Source organism: Oryx dammah, unplaced genomic scaffold (assembly GCF_014754425.2).
Source record: "Oryx dammah isolate SB20612 unplaced genomic scaffold, SCBI_Odam_1.1 HiC_scaffold_28, whole genome shotgun sequence".
In the NCBI taxonomy this organism is placed as follows: Eukaryota; Metazoa; Chordata; class Mammalia; order Artiodactyla; family Bovidae; genus Oryx; species Oryx dammah.
In genome coordinates, this window is record NW_024070212.1 from 44344446 (window position 1) to 44367062 (window position 22617).

General features: G+C 37.6%; 1 protein-coding gene across 1 annotated transcript in view; it reads left to right on the forward strand.

The window, feature by feature from the left end:
• Positions 1-22617, forward strand: part of DPYD (dihydropyrimidine dehydrogenase) — a 916336-nt gene that overhangs the window by 410265 nt on the left and 483454 nt on the right. Inside the window, exon 12 of the mRNA XM_040232247.1 lies at positions 17142-17326. Within this exon, the coding sequence (XP_040088181.1) occupies positions 17142-17326 (185 nt within the window). The remainder of the gene's footprint in view (positions 1-17141; positions 17327-22617) is intronic.

Here is a 22617-nt window from a genome sequence, read left to right on the forward strand (position 1 = left end):
ATAGATGGGGAGACAATGGAAAGAGTGACAGACATTATTTTCTTGGGCTCCAAAATCACTGCACATGCTAACTGCAGCCATGAAATTAAAAGATGCTTGCTCCTTGGAAGAAAAGCCATGACAAACCTAGACAGTGTATTAGAAAGTAGAGATATTACTTTGTCAACAAAGGTCCATTTAGTCAAAGCTATGTTTTTTCCAGTAGTCATGTATGAATGTGAGCTTTGGACCATAAAGAAGGTTGATCGTCAAAGAATTGATGCTTTTTGAACTGTGGTGTAGGAGAAGACTCTTGAGAGTTCCTTAGACAGCAAGGATATCAAACTAGTCAATCTTAAAGGAAATAAACCTGGAATATTCATTGGAAGGACTGATGCTGACGCTGAAGCTCCAATCCTTTGGCCACCTGATGCAAAGAGTTGACTCATTAGAAAAGACCCTGATGCTGGGAAAGATCGGAGGCAGAAGGAGAAGGGGACAACAGAGGACCAGGTGGTTGGATAGCATCACCGGCTCAATGGACATGAGTTTGAGCAAGCTCCAGGAGATGGTGAAGGGCAGTATAGCCTGGTGTGCATCAGTCCATGGGGTTGCAAAGAGTCGGACACGACTTAGTGACTGAATAACAAGGATTTTCTCTTTTAGAAGGAATATCATACACAAGGTGCAAGCTGATAAACGGCCTCAGGTGACCAGACCCTAGTGAGAAATTCTGTTTAGCTGGAGCACATGCTGCCTGTTAAGATAGGTGGGAAGTGGATAGCGGTAAGATTGGAGGAACTTTGTCTACAGATTTAGGTGAAATTAGGAGACTTTCATGCTAATCAAGGGGTTGTGAATTTTGTCCTATACACACCCAACTGATAAATGAGGAGGCTTAAATATTGGAGAGATCTTTATGTTAATGTAGCAATTCTGGTAGGTGGTGGATCTTCCTTCTCTCTGCTTGGGTTTGAACCATTTATAATATTCTTCAAACAGTTGGGAAACCATGAAGTCACCCTTGAGGTGCTTCATATCAGAAGGCAAATGTGTTTCCTGCTATTAGATGCCAGAAGTAGGTAAGTTACTCACCAGTCACAGGTGTGATACAACAATGCAGGTTCCCTCCTGTTGGGAAGCTGAAGCAGGAAGATTTTTAGTATTGAGGAAGGGAGGCACCCTCAACTGGGCAGCTGTCAAGCTATACTCTTGGCAAGGGTGTGCTGGTGTTGCCCAGGGTGAGCCCAGTCACTCTTTGTGGCCCCATGGATTGGAGTATGCCATGCCTTCCTGTTCCTCACCATCTCCTGGAGTTTCCCCAAGTTCATGTACATTGCATTGATGATGCCACACATGCCTAATTTCTTCTTTCATATCTGCTAATTATAATTACTGATTGCAGCTTTTTAAAGATAGGTAAGATACAGAGTGACACCACGAGTATTATACCAATATTTGTTTCCCCACATGAAAGGAAGCATCAGGAGTGTGAAATAAGAATGCTTCTCCAAGGTGGCAGTGATAGTGATAAAGATGGCCTTGGATTAAGACAGAATAGTATTGATGAAACCAGTTAAAAGACTGTCAATTTGCATGGTTACTGCTTAAGGCTTAAGTTAAGTTAAAGGACATAGCACTATTGAAGAACATTCAGAATCCAGATGTATTTTTTACACAGACATCAATGATTTGGTCATCTGCTTGATAAAGAGGTGGAATATGGAGAATCTAGCGTGCGATCTGATTAGATATAATCAGATATGTCCATATAATGCCTGAAGAACTCATGAGTGCAGCAGATAGAACAAATAGATCTGAGGGAAATGGTGATGTGTTTCATTTGGATTTGCTAATCCATTCAACAGCTGGAAATAGGACTAGAACTAAGAAGTTTCAGATTCAAAAGAGACAGTTCAGTTCAGTTCAGTCACTCAGTCGTGTCCGACTCTTTGCGACCCCATGAATTGCAGCACGCCAGGCCTCCCTGTCCATCACCAACTCCAGGAGTTCACTCAGACTCATGTCCATTGAGTCAGTGATGCCATCCAGCCATCTCATCCTCTGTCGTCCCCTTCTCCTCCTGCCCCCAATCCCTCCCAGCATCAGAGTCTTTTCCAATGAGTCAACTCTTCACATGAGGTGGCCAAAGTACTGGAGTTTCAGCTTTCGCATCATTCCTTCCAAAGAAATCCCAGGGCTGATCTCCTTCAGAATGGACTGGTTGGATCTCCTTGCAGTCCAAGGGACTTTCAAGAGTCTTCTCCAACACCACAGTTCAAAAGCATCAATTCTTCGGCACTCAGCCTTCTTCACAGTCCAACACTCACATCCATACATGACCACAGGAAAAACCATAGCCTTGACTAGACAGACCTTAGTTGGCAAAGTAATGTCTCTGCTTTTGAATATACTATCTAGGTTGGTCATAACTTTTCTTCCAAGGAGTAAGCGTCTTTTAATTTCATGGCTGCAGTCACCATCTGCAGTGATTTTAGAGCCCAGAAAAATAAAGTCTGACACTGTTTCCCCATCTATTTCCCATGAAGTGATGGGACCGGATGCCATGACCTTCATTTTCTGAATGTTGAGCTTTAAGCCAACTTTTTCACTCTCCACTTTCACTTTCATCAAGAGGCTTTTTAGTTCCTTTTCACTTTCTGCCATAAGGGTGGTATCATCTGCATATCTGAGGTTATTGATATTTCTCCCGGCAGTCTTGATTCCAGCTTGTGTTTCTACCAGTCCAGCATTTCTCATGATGTACTCTGCACACAAGTTAAATAAGCAGGGTCACAATATACAGCCTTGACATACTCCTTTTCCTATTTGGACCCAGTCTGTTGTTCCATGTCCAGTTCTAACTCTTGCTTCCTGACCTGCATACAGATTTCTCAAGAGGCAGGTCAGGTGGTCTGGTATTCCCATCTCTTTCAGAATTTTCCACAGTTTATTGTGATCCACACAGTCAAAGGCTTTGGCATAGTCAATAAAGCAGAACTAGATGTTTTTCTGGAACTCTCTTGCTTTTTCGATGATCCAGCAGATGTTGGCAATTTGATCTCTGGTTCTTCTGCCTTTTCTAAAAGCAGCTTGAATATCAGGAAGTTCATGTATTGCTGAAGCCTGGCTTGGAGAATTTTGAGCATTACTGTACTAGCATGTGAGATCAGTGCAATTGTGCGGTAGTTTGAGCATTGCCTTTCTTTGGGACTGGAATGAAAACTGACCTTTTCCAGTCCTGTGGCCATTGCTGAGTTTTCCAAATTTGCTGGCATACCAAGTGCAGCACTTTCACAGCATCATCTTTCAGGACTTGAAATAGTTCAACTGGAATTCCATCACCTCCACTAGCTTTGTTTGTAGTGATGCTTTCTAAGGCCCACTTGACTTCACATTCCAGGATGTGACTCTAGGTGAGTGATCACACCATCGTGATTATCTGGGTCATGAAGATCTTCTTTGTACAGTTCTTCTGTGCATTCTTGCCACCTCTTCTTAATCTCTCTGCTTCTTTCAGGTCCCGACCATTTCAGTAGGTGTCATCATATATCATTTGTCTTCTCACTGTCATAACCTAGTGTCTAGAATAGTGGTTATTCATTGGTTGAATTAATGAATAAAGACTATTATAACTTATAGTTTAGATGACAGTTTCTTAAAAGTATGAATAAAGAGGACATGTGGCATTTCTTCTGGAAATCAAGAAGAATCTTTCATATTATGAACAGGAAAAAAAAATCAGCCTTTCTTATGCTGATCTTTAGATGGTAAATATTTTAGGAGGACTTGGGCATCAAGACAGTTTTAGTCTGTGATTCTGCACGTCCCTCAGTTTTACTAATGCATGTAGTTCCTGATGCTACCTTTCCATTATCCTGAGAAATAAAACATTGATATATCCTTTGTATTGTTGGCCCAGTGATGAGAATGAATCCTTTTTCAGTCCCTGTACATTGTCTTCCTTTTAACCCTGTTTTAGAAAAGTAGCATTCTCAGAAAACCAATAGTAGAATTGTACATATTTTCTTAAAAATTGCCCTAATTATCAGATTTTTTTTCTCATTGAAAAATTTATTATGTTTTTATTATAGAATATACTGTGCAGAGTGAGGATAAAGTGGTAGAATTTAAAGCAAGTAGTGGCATTTCTGCAGAATAACCATCAAAATAATGGAATCTTTGCACAGTTTTTCTTTGGAATTACTGTAAAGGGGTGGAGGTGATGAGGAAGGAGGTCAAACTGATAACAGTGTTGAAAGTGATTTGGAATCAACATCACATCACTTACAACTGCCTTAGACATCCATTTGAAGCATAACATGATATTTCTGTAATTATTTTACTTCCCTCTAATAACTGCATAGGAATAGGTTTGTTTCCCCAGTGAATAGCTCTGTTCAGGCCTTCCCTTATCTTTATTTTCCAGGTTTCACTAGTGGTTGATATCATATGCATTCTTACAGGGAGATAGTGGATAAATCAGTACTTTTCCATCAAATCAAAGATTACATACAAGAAGTCGAGCAGTGGCATGTAACAAGTTTTGCTGGGAAAAGAAAGTAGAAAATGGAAAAATAACATAATTGTTTCAGAGAGCAGAAATCTTCAAATGTAGGAAAATGGTATTCAGCATATAGTGACTGTAATACATGTCAAGAGCTTTATTGACATAGCCTATTTTATATTTGTCTTTTAAATACTAGTTAGTTCATGGTACACTAAAAGTTTATTCTGAAACCTGATATTCTTGTGAAGTATTATAGTAAGCTGCCATGTTGTAAAATCAAGATACAAAATTTAGTCAAATTATAAATTTAGTAATGATGTGGATTTTATACTAATGCTCTTAGTAGTATATATTTCATATTACAGATTATTGTTAATTACTTTGCATCTGTGTTCTTGGCTGAAAGCAGAAAATAAAAATAACAATATACCTATTTTAGACAGATAAGTTAGATATTAACCTACATGCATATAAGTTGTAATTTTATGAGTTAGGAAATTACATTGAATCATATTTAATATGTGCTAAGTCGCTTCAATCGTGTCTGACTCTTTGCAACCCAGTGGACTGCAGCCAGCCAGGCTCCTCTCTCCATGGGTTTCTCCAGGCCAGAATACTGGAGTGGGAGTAGGCAGGAGTACTGGAATGGGTTTCAGGTGATCTTCCTGACCCAGGGATTGAACCCAGACATGAATTTGGATTCTTTACCAAATAGCTGCTGGGGAAGCATACTTAATATGTAACCCCCAAATGTGGAAGCTACCTAATGCAAGTGTAGTATGTTCATATAATTTATTAGATTTCCCCAGCATGCTGGCATTGCTGGAGTAGAAAGCCAGCTCTTATTTGAACATGTATTCAGAGGTCTCACTCAATCTCATGCTCACCTTGTTTCCATTCCAACCATTCTTATATTTTGTAAGTATGAAGCTCTTTAAAATGTTTTCAAGGGACTTTCAATTACACAACCACTTTTTCCATACAAGTGCATGAAAGAGTACTAAGCATATTATATTCAGCAAACATCCAGTGATTTTCCAAGTCCTCTGAAAAGCATAGTGATGATTCACTTGGTTGAATATGGCCCAGTGTTTTCCCTGTATTTGAACACTGATGCCAAATGGGCTACCAGATCATCAGTATCATTGCATTACTCTCATGCTTTAGAACCTAAAGTTATTCTCCCCTGATGGTGGGATTGAAACCAAATGCTTCTGTTTAATTCTGACACCCTTCTAATCTGCCCTCCTACATACTTGTGGAACTTTATTTCCTATGCTTTCATTCTTGGTTTATTAGATTCTGTGTTAAGTTCTCCTGAGTTCACAAAAATTGAATACATTGACCCTGTCTACAGTAGCTTGCAGTCTAAAAGAGAGGGAAAATGCACATTAAAATGCCATTAGGTAGACTCAAGGAGAAATAGATACACTGTTATATCCTGCGTAACACACAGGATGGAGAGATGACTTCCAGCTGTAATCATCAAAGAAGGTTTTATGGAGGCAGGGGTATTTGTAATAGAGATGGGAACTGGGTTGGACTTAAGAGACTAGAGACAAGGGGAAAGCACATTTTGTCAGAGTGAACAGGGTGGATAATACAAGGGCTAATTCCTTTGGCTAGATCATAAGGCATCCAACAAGAAAAAGTAAAGGTGGAAAAATATATCATTGCTAATTCACAAAATGTTTTAGTGTAAGACTAAAGTATTTAAATTTTATTCTAAAGTTGGTGGGTACCTGAAATCTAAAGGGCCATGTCGATGAAATAGGTTCCCCTCACCACATATAATTAATCGGCTCCTGGTCTTCTCTTGTTTCAGTCCATACACTTTATATATTCTAATTATGTTGACAGTAGGAGTGCAGGATAATTTATTCATATTTTAATCCAAAGTACCCAGCAGTCTAAAGGGGTCACTGAATGAATGGATAAATGGATGAATGAAGAGATGGATAAATGTTGGGATGAACAGAATGAAATGATTGCTTTTTTCTAAATGCCCCTACAGAAAATTCAAGGTAAAGACAAGAACATTTGAAAGTAATGTTTATGTAAAGTGTCACATGAAGACAAGCAGTCCTCCTTCTGTTGAGGCAATGGTTAGATCTGGACACTGTCACTTGCATAGAAACTAGAAACCTTCTCACTTGTCACCCTGTGTTTACTCTTTCTTCCTTATAATCCTATCAGAATCAGCTTTATAAACAGAAATTACATCATTTCATCCCCCTGTTCCAAACCTTCCAGTGGTTTCCTAGTTTCTTTAGAATGAGATACATAAAACAAATCAGTTCTATTTTGTTCTACTTTATTTAGAATAAAATCCTTCCCAGCTTCTGAAGCCCTCTTCGATCAGCCTCTGCCTGTCTCTCGGCCTCCTCTCTTCTCACTTGCTTCTTCTACCCACATAAAGTCTCCCTTCAGCTCTCCAAATGCATCAACTTCAGCTCATTCTAACTCCTCTGTAATGGTTCCCTCTGCCTGGAATGATCTGCCTCAAGGTCCTCACATGCCATCCCTGTCTTATCCTTCATGTATTAGCTCAGATGTCATCTCATCAAAGAATCGTCTGTGCCCCTCCATCCCCACCGTGCTCTATCTTCTACGTCTCAGTCCCCTCACCACATAACACTCTCATTCATGTCATTCTCTTCGTAGCCATTTTCACCATCATTTGGTTCACTTACTTATTTACTTTTATTTATTTTATCTTCTACCAACTGAAATGTACATCATAGAAGGACATGTCCCTTATCTGTGCTTTACTACAGTGCCTACAGCTGGATTTACTACACAGTAGACAATAAATAAATACTTGCTAATAGAATGAATGAATGCAAGCTACTGCCTTAATTTTTTTCCCTATGCAATCATTATTAAACTCCCAGAAGAATATCCTGTATGCACTGCCTTGCTGTCTTTGCCAGATCTTTTCTCCTTAACCCCCTTTATTCTGATTTTTGCTTCATCATTTATCTACAAATGTCCTCTTTTTACTGCTCATTGACCTCCAGATCCTCAAATCTAGTTATCTACCTTACATTTCTCTTGTATTTGACATTTCTTAAAATTACCACTTCTTGGTTCGTGTGGCAAAGAAATACCTTGATCTTCATGAAACTCTGATGATTCCTCTTCTGGCTTTAGCTCAGGTAGTGATTGCTACCACTTTAAAAATAAATGGTTCATTCTATTTTTACTGAGACTTGTGCTCTTTCTCTAAGAACTTCTTCCATCCTATGACTATATCTAATCTAATCTCTGCTAAGGTTTAGTTGTTTATCTCCAAACGCCCATAAAGAACTCTGGGTATTCCCACTTAGAACAGCGATAGTGGCTTGTAGTTAGGTTCAAATTATGAGATAGTAATCTGTGTAACTTAGTCTCAGTTTCCTCAACTATAAAATTAAAGTAATACCTCTTCTGTGAAAATACAAAGAGATAACATGACTTGACTCGTCCAGAACCAGCTACATGTTCATGGGGGCACTCAATAATTGTTTGTCATTATTATCATCACAAATTCTACTTAATATATAGCCTTTGTCAGTACCAAAGGTATTTATTGACTACATAGTAATACAATCAATACTCTATATAGAACCTATATTTTTGACTTTTGCATTTATTTGCATGCTAAAATTGTTTAAAATAAATTCTATTGTATGTTCTAAATTTGCACTGAAATCTGCCTGTAGCCGATTGACAAGGAAAAAAAGTCATAAGATGGATATCAAAAAATAACATTAATGAGCTGCTAAAGCTAAAATTACAGGAACTTATGAAATTGGTTAAACATAAAAACCATTAAACTGTTTACTGAAGCTTCACAGATATACTGCAGCTAATGAGCATTTCTGCTATTTAAATAAGCCCAAATTGAACACACATTACATGGATACATAATTAGTCATGGCAGTCAAACACACATAGACTTACTTTTAAAGCTCTATTTAGGGAATCTTTTCCATTTGATTTATTTTGTTAATTAAAATATTTTTCAGTATTCACTTATATTTTAATAATATTGTTTTCACAAGTAGTGTAATTTAGTTCTGGCTTTCTATTTGTTTTTATTTATGCTTTAAATGCAGCAAATGAGGATTTTATATTAAACATTTTTTAACCCCTTTCTGTAATTATTTCTAACACTTGATGGTATCATTCAACATTTTAAGAAGTTCTTTCACTGAGAAGTTATATAAAATATTTCAGCAGCCTTTCCACTTTTTTTCACTGTCTCCTAATTATCAAGAGGTATTAAGCACCCAAATGTGCATAGAATTATGATGATTATAGTCCAAATCAGATTAAAGGATGGTCTATTCCTTCAAGGAGTTTGTAGTCTTAAGTAGATGGTATCATTGAATATAAATAAGCAAATCAAAGTGCAGCATTTGGGAATCCAACAGAGAATTTGAAAACAATCCCCATATATTTTCTTCAAGGACACTGACCTCCTTGAGAGATCTCTTCCAGAGAAAATGAAATCAAATCTTCAAGGAGTTTAGTGTTTTAAATAGATGGAATTATTGCAGAGAAATAAGCAAATCAAGGTGAAGTGCTTAGGCAATTTTAATTCTGAATTGATTAGTTGGTCAGTTTAGGAAATGAGAAGGAGACTCCCTGTAGAATACAAGTAAAACAAAAGGAGTTGCTACAGGCTATTATTGACATCTATCTTTTGTATTTAACTTGGGGAGCCTAAGCTTGTCCTGGGCAAGGAGGGAACGAAAATTAAATCTGTACTTTTACATTGTCTGAGTTCTACAAGCATATCCAAATGAACATTTTTTTAAATAGCAGTGGATAATTCAAATAGTTAAATCAATCAAAAGGTATTAGCCAACTGCCGATTCTACTCGTCAGCGTAATTGTCACATAGAGACTTTCTTTGTTGCTGTTTAGTTGCTAAGTCTTGTCCAACTCTTTGAGACCCCATGAACTATAACCTGCCAGGCTCCTCTGTACATGGGATTTTCCAGGCAAGAATACTGTAGTGAGTTGCCATTTCCTTCTGCAGAATATCTTCCCAATGCAGAGATCGAACATGTATCTCCTGCTTAGCAGGCAGATTCTTTACCACTGAGCCACTTGAGAAGGCCAGAGACTTTCTTTAGAAGCTTTATTTTTAAAGGGAAATATTTGGGCTTCCTCTTTACAATGAACTGACTCTCAAATTGTGGAAATAAGACTTACAAGAAAAATAATCACTGTCTCTTCAACTCCAACCTGCTTCATTTTAGTTATTCCCATTGTTCCCAGGAGAGAGACTGTTTTTGGCCTATCCCTAGCTTTTTTTTTTTTTTTTTGCCCTCACACCAAGGGTCAGTGGCAAGAAGAGCTTGGAAGTGAGAAATAACTGGTTTCATAGGAGCTGGTCTTGGACAGGGAAGCCTGGCATGCTGCAGTACATGGGGTCACAAAAGAGTCAGACACGACTGAGTGACTAAACTGATATACTGACTTTGCCATCTCTTAGCTGTATTTAGGATGCTATTAATAATACCTAACTTCAAGAATTGGGTTGTGGTATAAAGGAGATTACTGTATGGAAATATCCAGAATCATGTCTGCTATATACAAGGGCTCAATAAATGCTAATTGCTTTTCTTCACATTCTTCCTTAGGTGAGGGTGATGTGAATGGGATGTAGGAAGTAACTAGGAGAGGATTTCTTTCTGTTGAGTTGTTAGAATATGGTAATTGGCCACATGATGAGATGACTGGAGAGAAAAGATCGAAAAATTACACCAAAATTAAGATCTATTTCCAGGTTTTTGCTTTTTAGGAAAGGAGAATAGAAAAAACAGCAGTAAAGGTTAAAGTGTGATCATGGAGGCACAGGGAAAGGCAGGAAGTGTGGTGTCATTGAAGCCTAGATAAGGGACTTTCATGAGGAGGAAGTGGTTATCTGAGCAGCTGGTGCTGCTGCTGCTGCTGCTGAGTCACTTCAGTCGTGTCCGACTCTGTGCAACCCCACAGACGGCAGCCCACCAGGCTCCCCTGTCTCTGGGATTCTCCAGGCAAGAACACTGGAGTGGGTTGCCATTTCCTTCTCCAATGCATGAAAGTGAAAAGCGAAAGGGAAGTCGCTCAGTCGTGCCCGACTCTTCGCGACCCCGTGGACTGCAGCCCGCCAGGCTCCTCCGTCCACGGGATTCTCCAGGCAGGAGCACTGGAGTGGGGGGCCGCTGCCTTGAGAGGTCCTGACAAGTCAAGGAAGGCAGTGCCATGCTTAGGCTGAGACAGTTGAGGCACTGAACTGCCTTTGCATGATCTTGTGCCTAAAGACCTTCTTAAACCTTACTATTTGGGGGCATCACCCCACCTCACCCTAGTCCTGGTCCTGAACTGGGGTGATCACTGCAAGAGTCGCTGGATGTGGCCCTCTGTATCATCATAGTGAAGAGAGTTTCAGTGAAGCTTCAGTGGTCACAATGAGCAGGAGACATGAACAACCAAGCTTACTAATAATCGCTTGTAAAATGTGAAAGGCCCAGAGGAAGCTGTTGAACTGGGTTTTAGATGTGATGATTTAGGAGGGACAGCAGAATATCCACATTGGAATCTCTAACAGGCAGGTGGGAGTGTCAGAATAAAAAAGTGGAAGGTAGCATTTGAGGTCACTTCCAGAGAGATGAAGCTTAAAGACAGAAGATGACTATAATTTCTGATCCAGTGAAGTGTAGCAAATGATGTTTGAGAGCTGGAAAGAGGAGGAGGATGAGATGAGGCGAAGCCAGATGAAGTCCATGGGCAGTTTAAAAAGAATGAGAGCCCAGATAGTGTAGCATTCTGCAAATCAGAGAAAGAGATCAAAATTAACATGATTCAGCCAATGGGTGCTATAGAAAGGCAAAAGCGAGGAGGACTGAGGTCATGGAACTTGGTGACAATAAATACCATATTTTCATAAGAGGGATAAACTGAAAGGAATAATTGGGTGGTGAAAAAGGTAGGAAGTCAGTGTCAATTAAGAAATTAGATAGAAGATGTAAGAATTGCAGTGAGAAGAGAGACTCAGGTTAAAACCAGTTATTCAACCTAGGGCTTCCCGGATAGCTCAGTTGGTAAAGAATCCACCTGCAATGCAGGAAACCCTGGTTTGATTCCTAGGTCGGAAAGATCCACTGGAGAAGGGATAGGCTACCCTTTCCAGTATTCTTGAGCTTCCCTTGTGGCTCAGCTGGTAAAGAGTCCGCTTGCAATATGGGAGACCTGGGTTTGATCCCTGGGCTGGGAAGATCCCTTGGAGAAGGGAAAAGCTACCCATGCCAGTACCCTGGCCTGGAGAATTTCATGGACTGTATGGTTCATGGGGTCGCAAAGAGTCGGACACTACTGAGCAGCTTTTACTTTCATTCAATGTAGGAGGTGAAAGAGGAGAATAAGAGAAAAATGATATTCTAAAAACAACCAGAGTTACTTGAGGTCCAAGAGGGGGAGGAAGGTACAGTATCAAGGTTGACTTTTAAGGGGTTTACAGAAAGAAGTTGATGAATCTTCATTGTTCTCTTCGTTGTGTTTGGGAATGGACTGCATATTGATTCGAATACTTAGAGGAAGCGGGAGATGTGAGGACAGAGCTCATGCCTTCAGGACTTGATATTCTTAGGCATTCTGTGGTTCTGTCCCCTCCTCACCCCAGGTTATTCTATTTAAACAGCTCTGATATGCTGGCCCTGTAATTAGAATTTATTTGCTCTTGCTGATATTTTGTTTTCAGCTCTGATTTACTGAGATTATTGCCTCAGCTTGTCTTTTTGTTTCATCGTGCTTTGGTCCTATTGGCTATTAGGTTATGTACAATTAAGCAACAAGCACACAGATGAATTCATCTGTTTTCAAGATATCATTTTCTTATAAATGTTGGAATTTTTTTATTCCATCCATTGTTTTATAGCATCTCAAATTCACTGAAGAATACTAATAATCCTTCTTCATTATAATTTCTGTTGTATTGTTTTATTGTTTATGGAGAATTAATTTATATTTATGTACTAAAATATAACATCTTTGACATCTTTTTATAAATACTGAGAAATATACTTGTCATATGCTCGTGGGTTTCTCTTCTACATATATGACAGCACAGCTACATCAGTTTAATTGACCTTGGCAATCTGCATCTGCTAGTGATGTGTCCCTCGGGGAGGGTTTCTGCAATTTTAAGCTGTGGCTTATTGAAGAACTTGTGTGTCACAATACAATTAAGTCTATATAAAAAAATCATTTCACGCATAACATTAAGTTGACTAAAAGTTCCTATTTCAAAACCGTTTCTTGTTTTAAAGCTACCTCAGAGTGTCTTTGTTTTTTAAATCAGCTCATTGGAACATAGTAGTAATTAAAGCCGAAAATTAACATAAATCTTGAATGTTTGGTATGAATAAAGGATGTTTTTGTTCCTTTTAAAGACTGCATAAAATTCCAGGCACCATATCATTTAACACATTTCTCTCCCATTTGCAGAATAATATAGGCTGTGAATAAGCACATTTTGGGATTCTTTTTCAAGTTCTTTTTCTGTTCATCTACGGAGCTACCAGGGCATATGCTGCAGTCTCCAGCAAGACGCGATCTCACGAAAATCTGTGGGGAAACTGTGTATGATCATAACAGAAAATCCCACTCTACCCACCCCCATTATTTTATAAACAAGAAAGAAAATAATACAATCCTTCTATTAATATTCATTTAACACTTCACAGGAAATGACAAGCAGTTATTTGGTTTGCAAATGTAAATATACATTTTTCATCCACTTATGCTTTCACTCTTTCCAAGCCAGATAAAGGCAGAACAGAAGATATCCTTCTGAGACTTATTTTTATTGTATCCCAAGTTAGACGTATCAGCAGAGATGTAAGAGAGCTGTGAGGAGTTCATAGAAGGATGGTTATAATGACGAGGATGAAAGTCTCCCTCATAAGAAGCAGCTAAATAAATGAACTCCTTTCTGACAAATTATGAATAAAAGCACATGTATTTTTTTTCACTGAATCTTTAATTTGCATTCTGACTTAAATACTTTAGAGCTTTTAAAGTATGATTAAATGATGGAAATAACTTCTGTCTTTCAAAAGAGTCCTTGAAATTGTGAAAAGTGTTACTTGGATCCACAGTCAGAATCAACCAAATTTCAGAAAATTAATGATCCCCCCTCTTTCTCTCTGTCTCTTTCTTTCTCTCTACCTCTCATGCTTAAATATTGAGTCTGTTGTGCTTAGAGGGAAATGATCCTAATCATTTGCTGTTCTAGTTGTAATGAACAGTCATTCCTGTGTTAGCTGCTTAGTGCCACTGATAGAAAACATTTCTGACTCACTTAAGGGTCACTTACATTCTTACAAGCAGTCCATGTTCTACTTTTTCAATGATAAAGTTTGTCTAAATGATAAAGGACAAGTTGAACTATTAGATATTAAAATGCAAAGAAATGTTTTATTTTGATTGATGTAAGCTTTGCTATACTATTTCATAACAGCATAATCAAATGCTTGGTCTCTCAATGTGTTCTATTTATTTATTAAATGAAGCTATGAACATTTTAAACTTGAAGGCCTCTAAAAAAGAGTAGAGGGGAATTAAATAGATGATTTTTAAAAGAGAGCTGAGATAATTTTTAATATGAGACATAAATTCTCTTTTGGAATAGAGTATCAGGAAATTATTTGATTATTTATGAGGTTAGTTGGATGTTACAAATGATAGAATATAATTAAAACAGTTTGTAGTCAGATCTAAGACTTCAAGTTATAATTTAATCAAATATTGAGGAAAAAGAACATAATTTAAAAAGTAAACAAGAGTATATATGAATGTCTAGAGACAAAATAATACAATGTGTATCTAACGGAAATCCCTGTGAATAGAATTAGTGCTTTTGAATTCACAAATGCATATTCCTAGGTTAGTTTATAGTGTTGGTGCTACATATTTTAAGAAATGCAATAATTACTTATTAAACTTCTAATAACATCCCCTGACTATTTTTTGACTGAATTAGTGATGGCACTCTAATATTAAAGTGAATCATACCATGTGCATTAAATCATACAAAATTATAAAACGCATTACTCATGAATTTCACTTTAATTCAAGCATTTATTTGGCACCTACTATTTTTGATTCACTGAGCTTGAATAGATTCAAATTTTGTGAGACCTGAATCCTATATAATTTGAGGGCTTTTTATAAAAAAAGAAAAAAATTGCAAATTCAAATTTAGGTCTTGAAAGAGGCCCATGCAAGTGAGGGACCCTGGAGCTTAATCTTCAATAACTTCACAGTATATATGTCTTTGACTAATAGCTGCAGTGGGAAATCAAAGATAACTAAGGCATAATCCCTGCCTTGCTCAAGCTTAAAGTGAAATCTGTGCTAACATTCAAGAGTATTCCTATAAAAAATGAGAAAAATGTATAAAAAGGCTTTGATCTCCTAGTGAAGTAGTTTCGAATTCCTCCTCATTTAAAAATCATCTTTATTTCAGATCTCTATGCAGGACAAGGTTTTATCAAAGTCTTGGACAAATAAGGTCATTTCTTATATAGGAGAATTATTTTTTATCTCTTGCATATGTTTATGCTTATCTATGGGGCTTCCCTGATAGCTCAGTTGGTAGAGAATCTGCCTGCAATGCAGGAGATCCCAGTTCGATTCCTGGGTCAGGAAGATCCCCTGGAGAAGGGATCGGCTCTCACTCCAGTATTCTTGGGCTTCCCTTGCGGCTATACCATTCAATGATGGTGTGTTAACAGTTACCATTATTATAATGAGTTGAACAGATGAGCCATGCTCACTATCAAAGTTTTGCAACTCAGATAACTGTCAACGGATGGTAGTGATGATCTGTTATGCAATAGGGAACAAATGTTAAGGTTTCTTTCCATGTGACCTTTAAAAACATTAGAAAAATCTTCTCATAATGCCATTCTGCATTGAAAACAATTATATGAATATTAAATTTTGCTCTCAGTGAAAGGTGAAATTGCATCAGAGATACAAACAGTAGAAGATTTTTAAATAGAAACCTGAGCATGATGGCATTGGCCCATCTACTATTTTATTTATCCAGCCAGCCATCCATCCATCCACTCATCTATCCATTGAATTGAGTGTCTTCCATGTTTTAAGTGATATACTAGGCTTAGTGACACAGTGGTAAGCACCACAGCATGGATATATTCTTGTTCTCATGGAACCTACAGTCTTGTGGAGAAAGCACAATCAACAATAGTCCCTTAATGGTTTTCTAGAATTCTAATCTGTTTCAAGCAGAAAACTACAAACATGTACCAAAGTTTATTTTTATATTTTTTCTATGATTTTTCAGAAAAAGAAAATTAGAATAACTTTTTTTTGTTTGTTTTTACACTTGGCTATTTAATTTTGCACTTAAATTGTCAATCTATTCAACAACTAACTTTTGTGCTCCAAGAACTTCTATTATCTTCTCCCTTAGTTTACATAGTTATATTTTCTTTTCATTTATAGTAAAGAATAGCTCCCTCTAGTATATCATGAGAACCTGTAGGGCTTTCCAGGTGGCACTAGTGGTAAAGAACCCACCTGTCAATGCAGGAGACATAAGAGATGTGAGTTCAGTTCCTGGGTTGGGAAGATCACCTAGAGAAGGGCATGGCAACCCACTCCAGTATTCCTAAGAATCCTGTGGACAGAGGAGCCTGGTGGGCTACACTCTGGTGGCAAAGAGTTGGACATCACTAAGGTGACTTAGCACATACAGAGACACACGAGAAGCTCTGCTTAAAACTTATCACGTGAATATCTGAAAGGAGCATTTTATCTTAAACATTGGCTCAGTTTGCCCCATCATATGTGGTACTATCTACCTTTCTTCATTTCTTCTCTAGATCAACTTTTTATCTAACTTACTTTTTTTTATCTCTTCCTAATATCCAGATCACGTGTCTAGTCAACTTCTTTAGAAATATTTTCTTAATGGGATTCAATTTCTCCCTGTTTCTGACATGTTTAAATTCATTGGGACACAACATCTTTAGCAGAAAATTTAAATCTCTTTTACAGAGAAATTTCCCCAAAGAGCTAATGTTAATGTTTGCATTTGTTGATTTTTGCTGGCTAATTTTAACTGTATTCTGGATTCATTAAATCACCTAACATTAAGTGTAAAAAACTTGATGAAAATGTATAAGATTTTTTCTTGTTTATAAAACTTTCTGCGAATGGAAGATATCGACAACTGACTCAAATTCATAATATAACTTACACTGGTGTTACACAGGAATAAATTTGGGGTCATATAAGTAACACATTTGTGAAAATAATGGTTATGGACAAAGTTTTAGAAAATGCTTTTTATAACATTTAGAATATTTAAAGGACTCTAGTCTCCCATACTTCTTAGACAAAAATACCAGATCTAAAATATTGCCTGTATCTGTACATGTGAGTTTTATTTTAAGTTGAGTAAGTCAGTACACTTTGAATGTATTGTTAACTCAGATATTTCATTAACTTTCCATTTTTATGGTTCATTAAAAACAGTTTTTTGAATCCCTAGAATAATAATTAAATCATAATTTTTCTTAATTTTCAAATTATTGTTATGTGTTGCACAAATTAGTCATTGCTTGCTTTCTTTCACTTTTTGCAGTAAAAGAAGCCTTGAGCCCTATAAAATTTAACAGATGGGATCTCCCAGAAGTAGATCCAGAAACTATGCAAACCAGTGAACCATGGGTGTTTGCAGGTGGTGATGTTGTTGGTATAGCCAACACTACAGTGGAATCTGTGAATGATGGAAAGCAAGCCTCTTGGTACATTCACAGATATATACAGGTAGGCGTTTACCATCAAATTCAGTTACTTTTTTTCCAGTGGATTAGTACTTCATTTATCTTTGCTACTTATTCGTATGAGCATTTCTATAAGGTGTATAGTAACTATATCTGTGATATATGTCACATATATATTTTCTTGGATAAAAGTTTTAAATGTGGACTGAATAACAGACCTGTTTAGGTGATTGAAAATTCATTGTGCATTTCTACCAGTGAGATACTATGAAGTTATTTATCCTCTGTGTTTAAAAGAGTCATCAGTGTTTTAGGACATAGATAATATATTTATCAAATCTGGATGATATACAGTATGATATAAAATCTATATTCCTAAAGATTTATCAATCCAGAAAACTATGTTGTCTGTCCATTTGAACAGGTGAGCTCCTATTTACTTCCTAAATTATATGCATCTAATTGAAAAGAAAACAAGTATTTTATCAATATACATTCTAATATTTTTCACTATTGAGTTTTGTGATACATAAGCAGAACATAAAAATGATAAAATGTAAAATAAACTACTCTGCTACAGTAACTTTGTGGTCTGGGGGATAAAAAGCCATAGCTACTAGGTTTCAGTTGTCTTCCTTTTTGATGAAATGCTCTCTTCTCTTGCTCTATGTTTTAACTAAATGTAGACACAGTGACCTAATTTACATAAAATGTATCTGGAAAAGTTTGTTTTTGCAAGTAAAATTCTTATTTTTCTTTCCTATTCAGGAAAAACTCTAAATTCAAAGTATAATTCCTGCCTGCCTCCTTTTGGTATTTTTGGTTTCTTACATGCTAACAGGATTTACTTTGTCTTTAATGTTTCCTTGAATATTTTTCTTCCTCTTTGTCCTGATTATTTAGTCTGTTCTGATTGTTCTCCTACTCTTTCTGTAATTCATCCGTGACTACTTACTTCCTAGGTAGGGCTTGGACTTGGTACTGATTACATCATATTTTTATGTTCAGTTAACTTACTTACTTGCACCTCCCTTGTGGCTCAGCTGGTGAAAGAATCCACCTGCAATGTGGGAGACCTGGGTTCGATTCTTGGGTTGGGAAGATCCCCCGGAGAAGGGAGCGGCTACCTATTCCTGTATGCTGGCCTGGAGAACTCCATCAACTGTACAGTCCATGGGATTGCAAAGAGCTGGACATGACTGAGCGACTTTCACTTTCACTCTCACCTCACTTTGGCATCTCTGAGTAATGGAGCTTGAGATACCAGGATGTGGACTAGAGTGTGGTGTCCCAGAAATATAAAGGTCTAGTTATGGTTGTATGGAGAAGGCAATGGCACCCCACTCCAGTACTCTTGCCTGGAAAATCCCATGGATGGAGGAGCCTGGTAGGCTGCAGTCCATGGGGTCATGAAGAGTCGGACACGACTGAGCGACTTGACTTTCACTTTTCACTTTTCTGCATTAGAGAAGGAAATGGCAACCCACTCGAGTGTTCTTGCCTGGAGAATCCCAGGGACGGGGGAGCCTGGTGGGCTGACGTCTATGGGTCGCACAGAGTTGGACACGACTGAAGTGACTTAGCAGCAGCAGCAGCAGTTATGGTTGTAAACCCTACTGGCTGTGCACTGAGACAAAAGTGTGATTTAGGAAGCAGTGTTTTTGCATGCATGCATGCTAAGTCACTTCAGTTATGTCTGACTCTTTGAGATCTTATGGACTGTAGCCTGCCAAGCTCCTCTGTCTATGTGATTCTCTAGGCAAGAATACTGGAGTGAATTGCCATGCCCTCCTCCAGGCGATCTTCCCAACCCAGGGGTAGAACCTGTGTTTCTTATGTCTCCGGCATTGCTGGCATATTCTTTACCACTGAGCCACTGGGGAAGCTGTTAGTGTTTTGGGGAGATGCATCAGTGGTGGTTTCAACTGCAGGCTCTGCAGCATCTGTAGTTTGGAGTGTCCCCATGACCTCAGAAACACAAAGCAGGAACAATTCGTGACAACTACTGAGGATGGACTCCTGCTTTGGCTCTTTTTGCTTCTTCTGTCCTCAAACCTATCACCCTTTTTTGTATTTCCTCATTCTTCTCTTCTTAGATTCATAGTATTCTCCCAGGGCACCCACGTGCTTGACCTCCTACTGTGTATCTCCAGTAGGAAATTCTGTCGGTCTCACTGGCTGCTGAACATCTTCACTTGCCTAAACTACATTTCAAATTCACTACTCCACTTATATATATATTTTACCTACACTTCAAACTCACTGCTTTTAAAACCAAGCACAACCACCTAAACTTGTTTTACTTCCCGTATTTAAAATTTCTGATTCCTAGAGTCAAATCCTCTACATCAGTGGTCCTCAGACTCTGGATTCAGTTCAGATCAGTCACTCAGTCATATCTGACTCTTTGTGACCCAATAGACTGCAGCATGCCTGCTTTCCCTGTCCATTACCAAGTCCCAGAGCATGCTCAAACTCACATCCGTTGAGTCAGTGATGCCATCCAACCATCTCATCCTCTCTTGTCTCCTTCTTCTTCTGCCTTCAATCTTTCCCAGCATCAGGGTCTTTCCCAATGAGTCAGTTCTTCTCATCAGGTAGCAAAAGTATTGGAGTTCCAGCTTCAGTGTCAGTCCATATTCAGGACTGATTTCCTTTAGGCTTGAATGGTTGGATCTCCTTGCTGCCCATGGGATTCTCAAGAGTCTTCTCCAACACCACAGTTCAAAAGCATCAATTCTTAGAAGCACAGCTTTCTTAATGGTTCAACTCTCATACCAATATATGATTACTGGAAAAAACATAGCTTTGACTATACAGACCTTTGTCAGTAAAGTAGTGTCTCTGCTTTTTAATATCCTATCTAGGTTTGCCATAGCTTTTCTTCCAAGGAGCATGCATCTTTAAATTTCATGGCTGCAGTCACCATCTATAGTGATTTTGGAGCCCAAGAAAATAAAGTCTGTCACTGTTTCCATTGTTTCCCCATGAAACACGGGGAAAACATTTGCCATGAATTGGAAGATGTAAGTGATAGGACCGGATGCCATCATCTTAGTTTTTTTAATGTTGGGTTTTAAACCAGCTTTTTCACTCTCCTCTTTCACTTTCATCTAGAGGCTCTTTAGTTCCTCTGTGCTTTCTGCCATTTTCTTTCGCTTTTTGACAGAAAGCAAAGAAACTCTGGATTCCTCAGGCTAATAAAACTTTCAAAGTCAATTTGGAAACCAAAATATGGTCCATGGCTTCTTATTTTCCTGAATAACAGCATTAAAATAGACATTCAAACACATGAAATTATAATATTTACTTTCATTTATTAACAGGCTACTTCATGAGAAAAGTAGGAAACAGCATAGTCTCAGGATAGAGTTATTTCTTAAGAAAACACAGTTGAAAGAGTTACACTAGTGTGCTTATACATATATTTTTTTCTCATAAAACAACATGATTGTGTACACTCTTTTTTATGAGCTACTTATTTAAATTTTCTTTTCTTCCCTCTCTCATATATACCTGGTCAATTTGATCCCTATAAAGACTTTCATAAACTTGTTTTAATTTCCTTATTTTTTATGTGAAATACAATTTTTGGTTGACCACACATGTCACTGACCTGTCTGTTAGCTCCTTGAAGAAATGAGAGTGGACTCAGGAGAAAAGGCTTTTGTGCTAGGCCAGCCAAAAACCTATTGAAGATGTGAATTCAGTTTGCAGAAGTGAAAATGATGGGAAGGCAGCAATGCTAAAGAGATTTGAAAAGGTAAAATTGAACACAGGCAAGTGGAGAATGGTTTGTGTTATTGTTTTCTATATATTTAAATCCATTTATAGCTTTTAAGATAAAGACAGAAAAGATAAAGATAGAAAATATTTACTATACTTTATGGAGGTGGTGGTTTTGTGGTTCTTCACAATTTTCATTCAGAGGGACTCTTAAGAGTATTTTTAAATTCATTGTTATCTTTCTACTTTCCTAAATCTGGTAAATGTGAACTGATAGAAATGAACAGTCATTTTACTTAGTTTCCACTTACTCATAAAAGATATAGCCTCTTAAGTATGATGAAAAAAAGTACATATGATTATATATATATATATATGTGATTTCTAGGGATGATAGTTTTTAATATATAAAAATTAAAAATTAGTGACCAGTAAGCAGTTTGGATTTGGCTGTAGGATTCAGATCAGTCAAACAAAGTATTGAATGGCACTTTAAAACAGAGTTAAAATGGAAGGTAGGTAAAATCTCTCTCAGGTAAAGTTAACACTTCCACCTTTCTGCGAGGGTGCTGGATACAAAGTGCTAAGCAATTATGAGACTAAAAAGGAGTATACAGACGAAGTAGGATTTTTCCTTCTGTACTGTCAGTATCTTAGTTCTGGCCTCTGTCACCTCTTAAAATTGTCTCCAGTTTCCTCCTGTCAAATTCAAGGCCCCTGTTCTGAAGCCAGAGTTTTCTTTCTAGAATACAAGTTCTTCTTTTAAAACCCTTCAGAGGCTCCTCTTTGTATTCAAGTGAAGTATACTCCTCTTTGTGTGTTCAGTCACTCAGTAGTGTCAGATTCTTTGTGGACCCCATGGACTGTAGCCCGCCAGGTTCCTCTGTCCATGGGATTTCCCAGGGAAGAATACTGGAGTGGGTTGCCATCCCCTCCTCCAGGGGATCTTCCCAATCCAGGGATCAAACTCATGTCTTCTGTGTCTCTTGAATTAGCCAGTGGGTTCTTTACCACTAAGCCACCTGGGAAGCCCATACTCCCCTTTATACTCCTTAGCTCGTGAAACCAATTTGAATTTCCCCTAACAAATCGAGATTTCTCCTACATCTGGTCCTTTCCCAACTCCAGTCGTTTCACAAGTGTGCATCCCTCTTGACCTTCGGGTTTTGCCTTCTCCTCCTCTTCCAGGAACACATTCCTCCTGGTGTGTTCTTTAGCATCCTGTTTTTCCCTGATTGGAGTCTTCTTACTGGTCTGATACTGCACTAGCCAGTGGTGTGCTGTTTACTAATATATCCTCAAAATAAAAATATATTCATTTATTAAATAGAAAAAATATATAGTGATAATTGATTTTAAAGGAATTTAAAAAAGAGTTAAGAGAACTAAAATTTTGTTATATAATTAATTAGCACTGTAGTGTTTTCTTATGAATGTAAGAACTGTAGTATTCATTTAGAAAACTTTCTATAATGCCTGAAATATATTTATGAATGAAAGCTTATAATACCTTGTCTTATATTATGCTTTGTTTAGGGAAAAATATAACACTGGATAATGGATTTTTTAAAAAAGATTGTGTATGTATGTTATAGTCTTATTTCATGC